Source organism: Rattus rattus, chromosome 15, assembly GCF_011064425.1.
Source record: "Rattus rattus isolate New Zealand chromosome 15, Rrattus_CSIRO_v1, whole genome shotgun sequence".
NCBI classification, from domain to species: domain Eukaryota; kingdom Metazoa; phylum Chordata; class Mammalia; order Rodentia; family Muridae; genus Rattus; species Rattus rattus.
Window position 1 is genome coordinate 10,063,269 of NC_046168.1, and position 16,118 is coordinate 10,079,386.

General features: G+C 42.6%; 1 protein-coding gene across 14 annotated transcripts in view; it reads right to left on the reverse strand.

The window, feature by feature from the left end:
• Nucleotides 1-16,118, reverse strand: part of Apc (APC regulator of WNT signaling pathway) — a 91,788-nt gene that overhangs the window by 26,668 nt on the left and 49,002 nt on the right. For 13 of the 14 annotated variants that reach the window (XM_032885377.1, XM_032885365.1, XM_032885367.1 and 10 more), the window contains 3 exons: nt 14,578-14,691; nt 10,873-10,956; nt 835-939 (listed from right to left, as the gene is read on the reverse strand). In XM_032885377.1, the coding sequence (XP_032741268.1) occupies nt 835-939; nt 10,873-10,956; nt 14,578-14,691 (303 nt within the window). The remainder of the gene's footprint in view (nt 1-834; nt 940-10,872; nt 10,957-14,577; nt 14,692-16,118) is intronic. The other variant, XM_032885369.1, reaches the window with a different exon arrangement.

The following is a 16,118-nucleotide window of genomic DNA, read 5'->3' on the forward strand; positions in this document are numbered from 1 at the left end:
CACTGTCCAATACCAAGTGATCAGGCCTGACATCATGTACACTTGAACACCTAACTGTCAAGTGAAACTCAACTCCTCCTCTACAGTGCAGAACAGTAACACAGAGAAAGAACTCACACAACTTCTATTTACATCTCATTATTTTATCCTAAGTCACCATTTAATAACTTTTCTGTATAATACTAACTAGTGATATGGAATAAAGTATCTGCTTTAGTTTAGTACAAGGAAATATTTTTAGATAGTATTTTAAGCTTTATATATTAGTGAATTAACAGGATATTATACATTTTTTGATATAAATAATACTATCAAAAGAAACTTAGGATAGTAGAAAAATTATCTTAAGATCAATTTAGTAAAATTCTAGTTTTTAAATATTATTAATTTACAACATAAAACAGCCTGTGCGAGGAATTTTGAAAAATATAGAACGCATGCTTGAAAAGTTGTCTTATTTCAATAAACCATGGTATGTATGTAGCTTTTTATTTATAAGCATCAGAATAATCTTTTCCAGTTAAGATTTATTTCTCAGTTTGTGTAAATTAAAGTACACCAGAGAGTAGGAGCTTTGAGTCTTTGTCCTGAGGCCTTGGAGGAGAGCAGAACTGTGCTAACACAACAGGGTCAACCCATCGGAAGTAAATTCTCTTCAGACCCACGCATGGCAGTTGCTGAAGACGGACACAGCCGTGATCCGGAGCATAAAACATTAACAAGTTCAGAACGTACATTTAAATGTAGTAAAAGAGAGTACTTTGATACTGAATGTTTCCAGGGGCTCACGTTCTAAGGAAATAGATAGACTTGTCAGTTTGAAGACGTTCATACCTGGCCACTACCAGAAGTTGCCAAGTTGCTTTCTGCCACTCCTTGACCTTCAAGCTGCCGCTCAGCTTCATGGGAGGCAGTTTCACGCTTGCTCTGAGATGACCTCTGTTAACACGGAGTTAGTATCGTTATGTACAAAACCGGTATGCTTTCGGAGCTCACAGTTATTCTTTGCTTCAAGCCTCTTGATGAATCAATTATATGGGCTGACAAGGGCACAGAAGTGCACGCTGCACTTCCCACCTGCAGCACGGCTAAGTGTCCCCTGAGCACTCGAGCTGCAGACAAAGGATTTTCAGAGGCTCACAGAAACACCATCCTCCACCAGATGTGCTCCTCTCAGTATCAGGAACACAACCCACCCAGAGCCAATAACTGTCCTTTGTTGCAAGGTCACCTGACATTGGCATTTAATAGAGATGTAAATATAGCAGTCACACTAACACCGAAGGTTACAAATAACTCCCCTGTAGGCACACTTTAGGGAGAGCATGTGCACATGTGCTAATGTCATATGAGACCAAGTGACAAGCTCATCAAAACTGATAAATAAAACAGAAAACTTTGCTAATGTACCCACCATCTGTTATGTGAAATGAAAGTGACATATTATACCTAGTAAAAGTAGTCATTTTAGAACAGGATATACAAAGTCAGACTTTGTAAACCACCACCACAGATGGAAGAACTAAAATAATCTCCTGCCATCTTTTATAGAAACTCTTACCTGCTCCCTTTAGGAAAATGCTATCATTATATCTAACGTAAAGACTATGCTTTAACAAGCTGACATAAAGTACCATATATTTTAAAATGCTTTCCCTGGATTTTTAACACTTAAACCTTTCTAGATCATTTAAAAACATGACTTAAAAAAATAACTTACATGTACCGTTTTCACCCAAAACTACTGTGATGGTGTGTATATATGCTTGGCCCAAGGAGTAGCACTATTGGGAGGTGTGGCCTTGTTGGAATAGGTGCGGCCTTGTGGGTGTGGGCTTTAATACCCCTGTCCTAGCTGCCTGGGAGCCTGTATTCTCCTAGCTGCCTTCAGATGAAGATACAGAACTCTCAGCTTCTCCTGCACCATGCCTGCCTGGATGCTGCCATGTTCCTGCCTTGATGATTAGGGACTGAACCTCTGAACCTGTAAGCCAGTCCCAATTAAACGTCATTTATAAGACTTGCCTTGGTCATGGTGTCTGTTCACAGCACTAAAACCCTAACTAAGACAACTAGTAACAGCTGTAGCTAGTGACCCTTAGTAATTCAGAAGCTGAAGACTTAAATCAACCAGAGTAGAAATCCAGTCACCCATGATAAAACTAGTCAAGGATCCTGACAAGCACAGGGGAAGATATCAGTGTGCTCATAGCAAACACTACTGTCTGCTTGTCCTGGCTCAAGGGAACATACTGCCCCATCCCCCCAAAAAAGGACAAAAAAGTCAAAACTTCAACAAGTGCTACGAAGGCAGGCAGAGCTCTCTTAGGAAGTACCACTAGGAAGAGGAACTGATAACTAGGAGGGTAGACGACATTTTAGGTGAACAGAAGATCACATGGAAAGAGCTGCAGCGGGGGAAGTGTGACTTCTTGTAGCATATCAAAAGGTCACAACATTGCTCAAGTACTACAAGTAAAATGGTGAGCAGAACTAACGTGGTTATGGGGCCAGAGAGATGGCTCAGTGGTTCAGTACACTGGCTGCTCTTCCAGACAACCCAAGTTCAAGTTCTAGTATCCTCATGGTGGCTAATATAGCATCAGTAACTCCAACCCTAAGGCATCTGACGACCTCTTTTGGCTTCTGTTGGCACCAGGAACACATGTGGTGTATAAACTTAGAAGCAGGCAAAAAGATATTCATATACATAGAATAAAAATAATTTTAAGCGGTGGTTTTTAAGACTGCTGATTTTGTTGGATTTGCTTTCTCTAAGTTATTCTGAGGCTACCACATTATCACATCCACTTCATCTACTTAGACAGCCTCATGTAACCCAATCTGGCCTCATATCTGTAAATGCTGGGATAACGGATGTGTGTGTGACACGATCCTTGGTTTACATACCAGGGATAAACCCAGGTTTTTGTGCACGCTAGGTCAGTACTCTTATCAACTGTACTGTGTGGCCAGCTGCTGCCGCACACGGTTAATATTAACATATCAACCGGTCAAATCTAAGCGACTTAACTGGCAGTTGGGAGGCCAATGCAGTAGCATTAGTAAAGAGGCTGATGTGTCACAGAAGGGTGGCAGTGGAGATAGAAGCACAGCCACAAAGAGAAACCTGACGGGCTTTGGTGTTAGACTAGTGTGACGGTTAATCTTGGGTAACCCCTGGACACATGAGAGGGAGTCTACAGACACCAACAAGGAAGAAAGACCATCCTGAATGTGGGCATCACTAACCGATGGTCCCGACACTGACAGAGGGAAGGAGGAAGTGGCTGAACACCTGCATTCTCTCTCCTTTTCCTGACTGTAGAGGCGGTGTAATTACCCACCTCACAAGCTTGTCCCCATGCCTTCCCAGAATGAGAGGCTGTGTCCCTTCAAACCCTTCTTCAACTCTGGGAGGTAATTTTTCACAGCAAGGAGAAAAGTAATTCCCATAGGAAGTGGCATGAGGAGCAGGGCTGCTACTGCGATGACCCTGCCCACGAGGTAGGTAGGTTTTGGGACTGGTCTGTGGACTACAGAAGCCCTAGAATGTAGTAAGCCAGGGGTTCTCCACCCTCCTAATGCTGTTGCCCTTTTATACAGTTCCTCATGTCTTACTGATCCCCAACCATAAAATTATTTTGTTGCTACTTTTAACTTTAACTTTGCTACTGTTACAAATCTTAATGTAAATAACTGTGTTTTCTGACAGTCTTGTGAACTCCCTCCTCCCAAAAGGTTGAGGCCTACAGGTTGTGGACCTTAATGTGCAGAGCTTAATGAAGGTTCTGGTGGTAGCGCTGAGAGAAGGACACACAGTGACAACTGTGCTCTCAGGCTTCCCAGGGGAACAAAGACTAGCGGAACTGGGCTAGAAGCCAGCTGTGTTACATCTGGCAAAAAACATGGCTGCTCTGACCACATCCTGAAAAATTGAGGCAAAATTCAAAGGTAATAAACTAAGTTGTAGAGGAAATTTCAAGACAGCACAACACACAGGTATGGTCTCACAGTAAATACAGGGAAAATGTGGAGTCTGGCAAACAAAGGAGCAGGAGGGTCTGAAATTGAGTGATGCAGACAAATGAGAGATGTTAGAGACACGCACAATTAAGAAACTCACACTCTGCAGGAAAGGTGTCTTACAGGCAAGACTCCACCCAATGACGACTCCAGGCCAAAAAAGTGCAGATTCATAGGGAAGGGAAGGGAGGAACTGAGATGAGAAGTCACCTTGCAGTGACTCTCATGGAAAGTTCCCAGGTTCTGCTGCCAGGCGCACAATGGCCACCACAGACAGAAAAGATAAAAACTGGTCAGGCTGCCGCTCTCTCTGGCAACAAAACTGGACATGGTTGCTCTAGTGGCCTTGCGGCTGTGCAGTGTAGGATTTTCTAGCTCACGGGAACTTGCGAGAGTCCAGGAGGCTGCTGGGGGCTGAAGCAGAGGTGAAGTCTCTGCACGGAGGCCCTGAGAGACCACTTCACGGGGCTGTGAAGGTGAAGCCTCGACTTCAGTAAAGAGTTCAATAGATCAGAGACGGCCGAACTACAAAGTGCCCTGAAGAGAGGCACACACGGACTGGAAGCAGCCTAACAGAGAGGCTGCATGAGAGGCAGGAGGCAGAACTAGAGCCAGGGCAGCGTCTGCATCTGCCATGCTGCAGCTCCCATTTACTTTGTTCTCATCTGTCCTCACCATCCACCCAGTCCTTCACGCTGGAATGGGAATGTCTGCTATGTAGCTGACTACTGATCCCCGTCTCTGCCTTCTGAGTGCTGGGTGACAGGAGTGCATTACTGGCTTTGTTAAAAAAAATACATAAAAAGTTAAAAGCACTCTGCTTAAGCAGTTAGGTGCCACAGAATACACCTATTCCATTAAATGATTTTCAATAGATTTATCAGTCTCACCTTAATCCAGTTTTAGAGTATCTTTATCATTATGATAATAAGCTCTCTCTGGTCCATCAACCAGTCTCACTGCACTACTGTGTCACCATGCTGTAAAATGTTACAGTTGTTACTTATTTTACTCCGGTTAAGAGACTGGGTTTTTGAACAATGTCAGCACTGATCAGACTATGAAATTGTTATGGTCTGACCCCATCCCCAGTAGCTGTAGCCATTTTGTTCATGCCTGCCAGCTACTTCATATTGCTGCTGTAACAGGCCTGCCAGCCACTGACAGAGAAGTGACCTGGCGCACGGACACACTGACCACATACCCTGTTTTGTTCTCTATGTTCTGAATGTTCTGTATGAGGTTTGCTAATTTTAAGAAATTCCACAAAGCTTTACATAGGACCCATCAAATCAATTAAAGGTCAATATGAACTGTTAGGTCTAAAATGGCTTGAGTCAGAGCTGAACACTGGGCAGCCTTTCCTGTACCTATGTATGAACTCACTGTAGCTTTTGTGGCTGACACTGAAGAATGCTACTAATAAGCTGAAAGGGTATGATTATAATACTCATGCTTCTTATCTCAGTGTTCTGAAATTCCCGTTTGCCACCCATCCACCACCCCGTTACCGTACTCAGGACCAGTCAGCTTAAAGGTTAGCTGATAACACCCTGCCTACTCAGCCAACTGTTCCCCTCCTTGCTGGTTAATGTTTGAACCTGGTTTTTCCTCTCAGAGTCTACTCTGACAGACAGCAGACTAGTCCTGTGATTAGGCTCCTGAGTCTTTTGCGGGCCCGGACATCCAGTATTAAGGTATGCATTCAATAAACTATTCTTGCTTAACCGAGATCTGAGTGGTGATTTCCAGACTGCAACAGAGATGTGTAGAGATGGACTAAATGCATGGTGTTATGAATAGACTATGAATATTTGAGGGTCTGGGAAGGATTTTATGATTTAAAAGGGATGTGTTTGGGTGTCAGGCTGACAAGGGGTGGGTGGACCTTGTGAGGGCTAATCTTCATCACCAACTTGACTAGATCTGGACTCACCTAGTAGACGTGGACACCCTGGGTGTGTTGGCGTAACTGAGGAGGGAACACCTACCCTGAATGTGGACAGTGCCTGCCACCCACCCACTCAGCAGCTGACCCCTGACTGAGTCACAGGGAGCTGGGAGAAGGTTCAGAGTAGCAGTGTCCGTCTCCCCTTTCCTGGCTGTAATCTCACGCTCCTGCTGCCATGCCTGGCCCAGCAAGGCAGACTGCACCCTCTCACACTGCCTGCTCTCTTAATTTGCTTTGTGCCTGGTATTTGCTGCAGCAAATGTAAGAAGTAACCAGCAGTGGCTAAAGGGTGTGAAGCATTATTCTGATGACCTTTTGCTCAGAGTCTATAGAGAGGAAGGACAGGGACTAAAAGGAAGAAGGAGGGGCTGACAAGGAGGTAGGTGGGCTTTGGTTGTTTTGTTTCTTGATACAGGTCTCACTATGCAGCCATGGCTGGACTGGAACTCACTGTGTTGACCCTGGCTGGCTTCAAACTCACGAGATTTGCCTGACTCCTCCCCCCAACCCCCAGTGCTGGGATTAAAGGTAATCGTCACTGCACCCAAGTGTTAATTAGGTTTTGATATGTTGAATTTAAAATCTTTGACAAATCCTAAGTGGTAGAAACACAGGATTAAGAATCTGGCCCTCAGGACGAAAAAAAAATCAAGACTGAGTAGCATATAGATGGTGCCTAAAATCTTAAAACATTAATGAGATTATCCAGGGAAGAGAAGATTCAGAGAAGGGGGAAAAACAAGCTTTAAGGCTGCCTGTAACTGACACTCAGGTAAAGAAGGCAAGTCTAGGAAGGTCACAGAAACACTGCCAAGCCCACTCACAATAACTGACATCACCTCTCTTCCTTCCTCCTTCTACCAATCCCAGAGTTGAGCACTGCACTCCTGGGTCACTGTCCTCCATCACTACTCTATAGACAAGAAAGGCCGGCTGCTGCTGACTTCTGGTAGACAGAGGTCCTATGCTTACTATAAAACAAGGACAGTTTCCTGCCCTAGGTGGCAGAATGCACTCTTATTACCAGCACTCAGAAGGCAGAGGCAGGGAGGATCAGAAGGGATCAGAAGGCCCACCTCAGCTACATAGCAAATTCAAGACCAGCATGATCTACATGAGCTCCTGCCTCAAATAAGAGTGCATTGCTGGTTTAGTGAAATAGATAAAAGCAGTTTTGTTTAAGCAGTTAAGTGCCACAAAATATATCCGTTAAGTGTTCAATTTAATGATTTTCAATAAATTTACGAAGCATCAGCATACTCTGTTTTAGACTATTTTGTCACTACAGTTCAGTTCTCCCCACCCGTTTACAGCTGACCCCATTCCCACCGCAACGGCTATTTGCTTTGTCTTGAGTTTCTGTTTGGGAGACATGGTCTCACCATGTTGCCCAGGCTGGCCTTGAAATTCTCAATTCCCTCTACCTACCAAGTGCTCTGCGCTAAGTTGTTTCTTTAAAACAATTTTTTTCTGACATTCAGTTAAAAGTGCGTGTGTGTGTGTGTGCACACATGCATGCAGCTGTGGAGGCCCAAAGATACCCCGGGAGTCTCCTGTGAGATCACCCTCTACTTACGTACTGAGCCAGGGCCCTCACTGATCCCAGAGCTCCGAGTTGAGCTGCTGTAGCTGCTTGCTCTGGCTGTCCTAACTCTGGCCCTCACGCCTACAGAGCAAGCTTCACCCACCAAGCCATTGCCCCAGTCTTCTGGCAATTTTATAAGTGGGCCTATGTGGTTTAATCTGATGTAATGAGTTTTCAAAGTTAGCCACATTTTACTTACAGTGGTGTCACATTTGTGCCATCCTTTTGGGCTACAATGAATAAGGCGGAATGAATGCCCAAGTTAAGAATCATGTGACTTCTGTCTTCTAGACGCCTGAGTCTAGAACTGCTGGGCTACGTTGCGACTTTACATCACTGTTTTGTAGAACTGCCAAGTATTTTTAGGCGTACCATTTTACATCCTAAATACAAATCAAAACCTGCAAATTTGCAACCCCAAGTAAATTTGCAACCCACATGGAAATGAGAGATTAGAAACTGGGATTCCAAGGGGAGAACACTCGATATTTTGACCTGCCACCACCTCACCTCATCTTTGGACTTTGCACATTTACAATGTGTCTCCCATTTGGCTTTTGTTGTGTCCCCTAACAATAAGTAGAATCACGAAAATAAAGAGCTTTTAGTGAATTCTGAGCATTCTGGATGTTTGGAAAGGCCTGAATTTCTAAATTGCCTCACAACTGTGAATGTTACTGCTGTGATAATGATCTCAATTCTCAATCTGAGATCTGGAGTCACCAAGGAGACAGGCCTCTGGGAATGCCTGTGAGGCACTGTATTGATTAAAGTAATTCAGCTGGACAGACCTGCCCCCATGGATGACTTCATTTCCTGGCTGGGATCCTGGGCTGCATAAAAGGAGGATGTTGGCTGCATAACCGGTGTACACTGCTCTCTGCTTCTTGGCTGTGAATGCTGCCTCAGGCTCCTGCGGCTGTGACTTCTCCACTGGGGTATTTTTTTTATAGCCAACAGGAAGTGTAAGGTCAATTGGGTAGCATACAGTCAGGGCACTTAAAGGTCGAAGGACTTGGCTTTTGTCGTGTGGGGTCGGGTACTGTCAGGATGGCAATGGCTGCAGTATACCCACTTCAGTGGGAGTCACAGCCCAGCACAAACAATTACAGGTGGCACATCAAGTCCTGTTGTAAAATGGGTGAGATGGAACAGTCTTACAAATAAATATCAATTTTGCTTGTGGGATCCAATACCAACTTCAGGTATTTGACGTAAGACAAAGAATGAGTTCAAATAATTGATATCAAAGGAACTGAATTTTTTCTGGAATTTTAAAAAACGCACAGTCATATTTCCTGGATTCCTAGGTTGGCTGCTGAGAAATCTAAAGGAATTCACTTTATATTTTGTTGGAATTTCTCTTCCTTTTCTAGGCTTTAGAGTTTTCTTTAAAATATAAGCCCTTCTTCATTTATTACTTGTTTAAGTCTGTGTGTGTGTTCCTGTATTCACACCTATGAAGCCCAGAGAAAAACTGCAGAGACCGGTCGGCTCCTTTCACCGCGTGGGTCCTTGGCTGGGGCAGTGGGCTTAGGCCAGCAAGCTCTATGGTGGTACCTGCATTTGCTGAGCCATCTCTGCCTGCCATTCTAGTCTGTGTTTCACTGTCTTCTTTACTTTATAAAAACTATCTTTTAATTTTTCAATTGTGGTTTTAAATTTAACTCTCATGACCTCTTTAAAAAAAATTCTCCTGGGTGAATGGCTGAAACAGGACCTCGTGTGTCCCAGGCTGGCCTGCTGCTCTGCCCCCCTAATGCCAAGGTTCAGGAGAGCGTGCGCAGTCACACCCTGCTTCTGCTGGGGCATGCGTCAGCTGTAGTGCCCAGTTCCCTTCTCCCTGCTACGAGACTCTGCTACTCTTCGATCTCTCTTACCAGAACCTTATTAAAATGCCGTGCAGTTGTTAGTGTCCACTCAGACTGGAGTGGGCTACAGAAAAATTAAATGAAGTTTGCCAGCTACCGTGACCACAGAATGGACTAGCTGGTCCGGTTTGTTGGTGACTCCTTAGTCCTTTTCTTGGGTTAACTATGTTTCTTAAAGAAGCTTCCTAGAGATGACAAGGCTAGAGGACAGCAGGAATCTCACCATTGAGTAAATTTCAAACTAATTCAACTTTTTAATACACTGTCTCCAGCTTCAATTAATTGCACTAAATTCACTGTAATCTATCTAAAGATCCTTTCTGAGGGGGGTGGTGTGTGTGGGGCAACTAATTTTCCGTTAGGAGTGAAAAGAGAAACAGCGGGATTGGGGATTTAGCTCAGTGGTAGAGCGCTTGCAAGGCCCTGGGTTCGGTCCCCAGCTCTGAAAAAGAGAAAAGGAAAAAAAAAAAAAAAAAAAAAAAAGAAAAGAAAAGAGAAACAGCAGCAGTTGTGCCAAAAATGTGGGAAAATTTCAGGGGCTCATTTGCTTCTTTTTTTAAATTTATTTTTATCTGTACAGGTGTTGCCTTCATATGCATACATGTACAATCATGTGCAATGCAAGCATGCTACCCATGGAGGCTAGGAGAGGGTACCAGATACCATAGAAATGGACTTACAGATGGTGTGAGCTACCATGCAGGTGCTGGGAATCTGACCTGGCTCTTCCGAAGTGCAGCCCATGCTCTAACTGCTAAGCTGTCTCCCCACCACCTCACCTGGTTCTCATTTCAGTTTTCAACTAACCTCGTTTCAGTCTCTTCTAATAATTATATTCACAGGTGACCTGCAGAGTCAGTCTGGAACCCTTTAGGATTCCACAATATACCCTGGGCTCTGTCACAGCCTTCCTACAATATGCTATAACAGTTAAGTCTATTGAACTTTCTTCCAGAGCCTCCATTTTTATTCCTGTCACTTTCTCTGGTGTATGTGATTCTTTTCATCTAATGCTTTTACTATCATTTCAGTAAGGACTCTGAGATAACCACAAATACATATGTCTGGGATTACATATAGGAAAAAGCCTACTTAAAGGGTAATGATAGCTCAAGTAGTGATTTGATAATACAAATTGACAGCTTATGCTAAAGACTAAATTTTAATTGTTGAAAAGTATAAAATGTTTTAGGGCTGGAGAAGAGACCTGGGTTCAATTCCCAGCACCCACATGGCAGCTCACAACTGTTTGTAACTCCAGTTCAAGGGGATCTGGCACCCTCACATAGACATATGTGTGAGCAAACACATATAAAAATAAATCTTAAAAAAACCTTTCTCTCTAAAAGGTCCATATCTCGATGATGCCATATAAGCACACACAGTTTCTTTTCCAGGAAGTTACACACACGCACTTAACAAAAGGGGACTTTACTAACCTCTGCTTCAGCCGCTTGGGACTGTAAGAGCTGCCGTACACGAAGTATGTCCTTCTCTATTTGCTGAATCCTGGCTATTCTTCGCTGAAATAGAAAAAGAGAACAAGTCAGATACTCACTTATTTTTATGTGCTGTGTGCGTAATCGTGTGTGGGTACCCCTAGAGCTGCCAGCCGTGGGTGTTTTGTTTTAATTTATTTACTTTACATTTGGTTGCTGCCCCTGTTCCCCCCACCCCCAGTTTCTCTGTCCACCTTGCCTAGGAGTTAGTGCACGGTTGAAGGTAGCTTAGAACTGTGTTTCTTTGGCTTCTGCTTTCCAAATGAACATTACTTTTATTTACAATACGAGGAACACAAAGATGATACAGTTCTGCATTCACACTGTGAAGGAACTTCTGAAAGACATGTTCACTGAAACACATTATCTGTGATTGCTTTTGTGTTTGGAGATGATCTAACGCCGTCCTGGCTGGCCTGGAACTCAAGAGATAGACCTGCCTCTGCTTCCCCAGGACTGGAATTAAAGGTGCGTGCAGCACACGGGCCCTGAAGTAGGCTGTTACAACCTGATGGGCATTTTCCCAGCCTTCACTAATATGCTGTGGGATGAGATGTCACTGAAAAAGGAGGCTGAAAACCAAACTAGTAGCAGAAATGGACTTCACAAAGGTAGGAACAAGAATGGCTTTTGCTTTAAATGTCCTTGAATTATTTACCAGTTATCTCTACATGTTGTACTGAACATGTCCATCCTTTAAACAGACTGTTGGATAGTCTTCAAGAATTGATCCACAGGAATCCTCACAGTTTAGGGATATTAACTGCTCTCTTTATACTGTTAAAGATATTTTTCCTTTTCATTCTTTATGACGGGTACTTTAAATTTTGATGAAAATGACTTTTATTGTTTTTGAGTTTCCTTTCTTTCTTAAGACTCAAATGTTTTACATTTTCTCCTATTAATTTTGGCTCTTTTATGTTAAGACTGAGTGCCGACATTTTTCACAACTATTAACCAACTGAACTTGCTTTAAAGTAGAGCTATCACACCTGAGCCCCTCTTTTTGAGAGAGGAATCAACATGTAGCTCAGGCTGGCCTCCAACACGACCTTCCTGCTCCGGCCCTGAGTGCTGGGTTACAGGGGTGCACAGAGTCTGGACTACATCTGTAAGCGTTCACTGTACAGTACAGAAAATTATTCTCAGATGTTACAAACATTTCCATACTCACCTTTTTACTCTCATTATAGTACAAGTTACATATTATAAATAGACAAAAGATAGTATCATGTGTAGTATTTGAGATCTATGAGATAAATCCAGAACATTTACAACTATGCAAAATAAAGCCCATTTAGATTGAGCAGGGAGAGGACTCTAGCATCCTTTGTAGATGTCCGTAAGTGTGGAAGCTCTCACAGAATAACTGCTTTTCTATGACGCCTACACTGTGCTAGCTCTGATGTACTCTTGGGGCCACCACTCCAGCCACTGTCATTTCTATTCTGTTCTGTTCTTATAAAGGAGACGCCACTTTGTACTGCTGTCACTGAAGGCCAGCCCTGCCTTTTTGTCCTGTTTGTGATTGTTAAACTTAATTTTCACATGGTTATTCCCAAGTGGAAAAATGTGTTGTGTCACTCAAGATACAAAATTAAATTTCCTAAAGTGTTAACCTCAGCCACCAAAATGAAACATGCCACATCCAGGCGTAAAGTGGCCAGAACGAAGTCGGGTTTGTATCTCTTCTGGGACTCAAGTCAGAACCCGGGATCTATCCACTTACTTTGTACATAACAAGAATGTTATGTCTACTATGTCATCATGTTCTCAGGATCTCTAAAAACAAATAAAAAACAAAACAAAACTAGGAACAAAAAGCATAACTCATAGTTACATTCTAAGAATGCAAATGAATATTTCTCATAGGTTTTTTTTTGGTGGAAATAAGTCTGTCTGACATTTAAAAAATAATTATACAAAAATCTCAAATTTAAATCTAAATGTAAATAGAACATATTTTTGGAAACTCATTACAGGTTCTTGATTTTAATCCTTAGTTGCAATAATAACTATCTTCCTCCAGTTTGTAACTACTCTGATGGTTCCTAATGACAATAAATTCTTAATTTTAATATAGTAAAACTCATCAGCCTTATACTTTATTATCTCATGTTGCTTAAAAAATTTCTACTCAAGGGCTGGAGAGATGGCTCAGTGGTTCCAGAGGTCCTGAGTTCAATTCCCAGCAACCACATGGTGGCTCACAACCATCTGTAAAGAGATCCAATGCCCTCTTCTGGTGTGTCTGAGGACAGCTACAGTGTACTCACATAAATAAATAAATCTAAAAAAAAATACCAAAGAGAAGGTTTAAAAATTTTTTCTACTCAAATGTTTATGTATACTTTCAATTATGTTTATTTCAAATTACTAACTGTAATTTGATAACAGATATACAAATAGATACATGATATGCATGTCACATAATCTTTTTCCTATCAATTATGAAACTATAAAATGTGTCATGTTATGGTGTTAAATATTACCTTAGATATAATTTTTTATTATTAATTTTTCAAGACAGGGTTTCTTTATGTAGAGTTTGCTGTTCTGGAACTCACTCTGTAGACCAGGCTGGATTCAAACTCAGAGATCCATTTGCCTCTGCTTCCCAAGTGCTGGATTAAAGATGTGTACCACCACCGCCAGTTAAAATTATATTCTAACATGGATCCCACCCCTAACCGAGAAGCGATTTGAAATTGTAGCTGCTGGGAGAGGGCAAACAGTTTTCTTCAATAGAGACACTGGTTCAATAGCCACACCTTAGAGCAGGCCACGTGCTCAGTAGTAACTAGTCGGACAACATGGAGCAGGATCCACAGTTTTGGCTTTAAGAGAGAATATGAAATGGATCTTGGAGATGAAAGAGGGGAATATATTGCATGAAAAAAACTTAAAATTAGAAAGAAGAAAAAAAAATCACTTTACAGAATTTGATATATCACCATACAAATAATAGTCTTATCTAAATGAAATCTTTAAATATAATTAATTCCAATTACATTTTTTAGAGAAGTGAAAAAAAAAATTCCCCATGCACACTTTAAAGCAAGGTGAGGCAGTAGCTACACCTGTCTTCTACAGGGCTACACTAGCCTGTCACACACCTGCGCACAAGGAAGTGCTCTACAATAAAAGCAGGTGACGTCCTTCCTTGGCCTCTCTTCCTCAGCCCTCACGCCCTCTTCCCTTACGCGCATTATTTCTTACACCTCCTCTTTGCCTCAAACGTGCGCTGTTGCTGCTACTTTTTTTTTAACGTCTGACTGTTGCCACACAAACTTAGATTGCAAGAAACAGCAATCTCAAAGGAATCGAAGCTAGTTATCAGCTACAGGAGAATCAATATTTTTTCCCTGTAATTCTATGCAGAAAGATTAATACTCAAATGTCATAGCAGAGCAGAATTAAGTCAGTACTGGTTATAATGCCCAACAGCCAGGAGAAACTGTTATCCTGAAATAGTGGCAATTTAAGACAGACTTTGAACTTTCTCTTTGATGGTGCTGGAGGTTAAACCAATGGCCTTGTATAGGGGGGCAGTGCCCTGTCACTGAACTACACCCTTCACACAGACAATGCACTAACAGACACTGGCAGAGCTGTCAGTGTGCAGTGTGAGACCCCGCCAGGCACCTGTGCTCGTTTCTCCATGTCCTGGCAGGTGCCAAGCTGCTCCTCCATTGCGGCCCTGATCTGCCGTGCTTCATACTCCAGCTGCCGTCTTGTCATGTCTGTCTGTAAGGAAAACTAGGACCACAAAGAGCACATTAATTTCTCAGTTTATTAGTAAAATCAAAAAGCACATAAATATCAATTAAGAAATTGAGTAAATAACTGTGAGTCACCAGACTTGAGAAAGCTATCAATTTCTTCCAAGGAATCCTAAAACATGAGAGTGGGTAGCAAGCTTAGTTGGGGTCCCTGATTACATATGGAACGGCCCGAAGCAAAAGCTGGCTTTACCTGAGACTGTGCTGTTGAAAATATGTAACTGGTCCAGGCAGGGTGTGCCGAACTTCTGTCCCCTCATGATTTTTATCTGTTAAAGGGGCACCTAATTAACTTCTGTGGTACTAGGATTTTCTGGGGTTCACACTAGGCAAGTACAGTACCACTGAGCTACACCTCAGAGCCCCGAGGAACCTTTAATTATTAAAGTAGTATTTTGGACAGCAGACGAGCTTCGTTGGTAGAGTGCTTACTCAGCTTGTACCACATAAAACTAGGTGTGTCCTGCAACCCCAGCACTTAGGGAGCGGAGGCAGGAGGATCAGGAGTCCAAGGTCATTCTTGGCTACACTGGGAGTTCAGGAGAACTAGGCCACATGAGACTCTATCTCAAACAAGAAAACTAGTAAGTTAACACAGACAGCATCAGGGGGTAAAACGCCAGCAGGCGTTCATTACCCTTAACCTCTGATTGAACTAAGGATCAACTGCCTTATATGTACAAGCTAAACAGAGAAAAACATTCCATTTGCCATATGAAGAAAATGGAGTAAGAAAACGTTCACATATTAGCGCTGGATCTGGAGAGTTGGCTCCATGGTTTAGAGCACTGGCTGCTCTTTTGGAGGACTGGGGTTCAATTCCCAGCACCCACATGGCAGTTCACAACTGTAAATCCAGTTCCAATAGATCTGGCAACCTCACAAATGTACATAAATATAAATATATCTTAGAAAAAAAACCCCAGAAAACCATGAAAAATATTTTAAAAAATTATTAAGCCAGACAAAATCAACACTGACTTCTGTAAAAATCTAAAAGTAAGGAGAAAGTGAGATACGAACACACTTCACAAGTGGGTGTTAACTGACGGTCACAGTGAGGTAGCTGCCAGGCAGATAGGAGCCATGGAGAGGAGGAAGGCGAGCTCCTCACAATCCACGCTTACAGAAAACTGCTCCTGGCAGGCTGGGTGCAAGGACTGTAAAGTGTCGACCCGGCACATTATAATCCTGTGGTTTAGAGCTGGTAAGTGGATGGTATTTCCATATGCAGATGAGTAGTTCCATATGGAGATGTTTGCTGACTTGTTTCCCCAATAAGAAGACAAAGTACGGAACGTGAGGATAAAACACAAGCAGGCTTAAATTACCAATGTTACCAATGGCCCACGACGGTTATGTATTTTTCTGTATTCTACCAAAAATGCTTACTTAATAAATAGC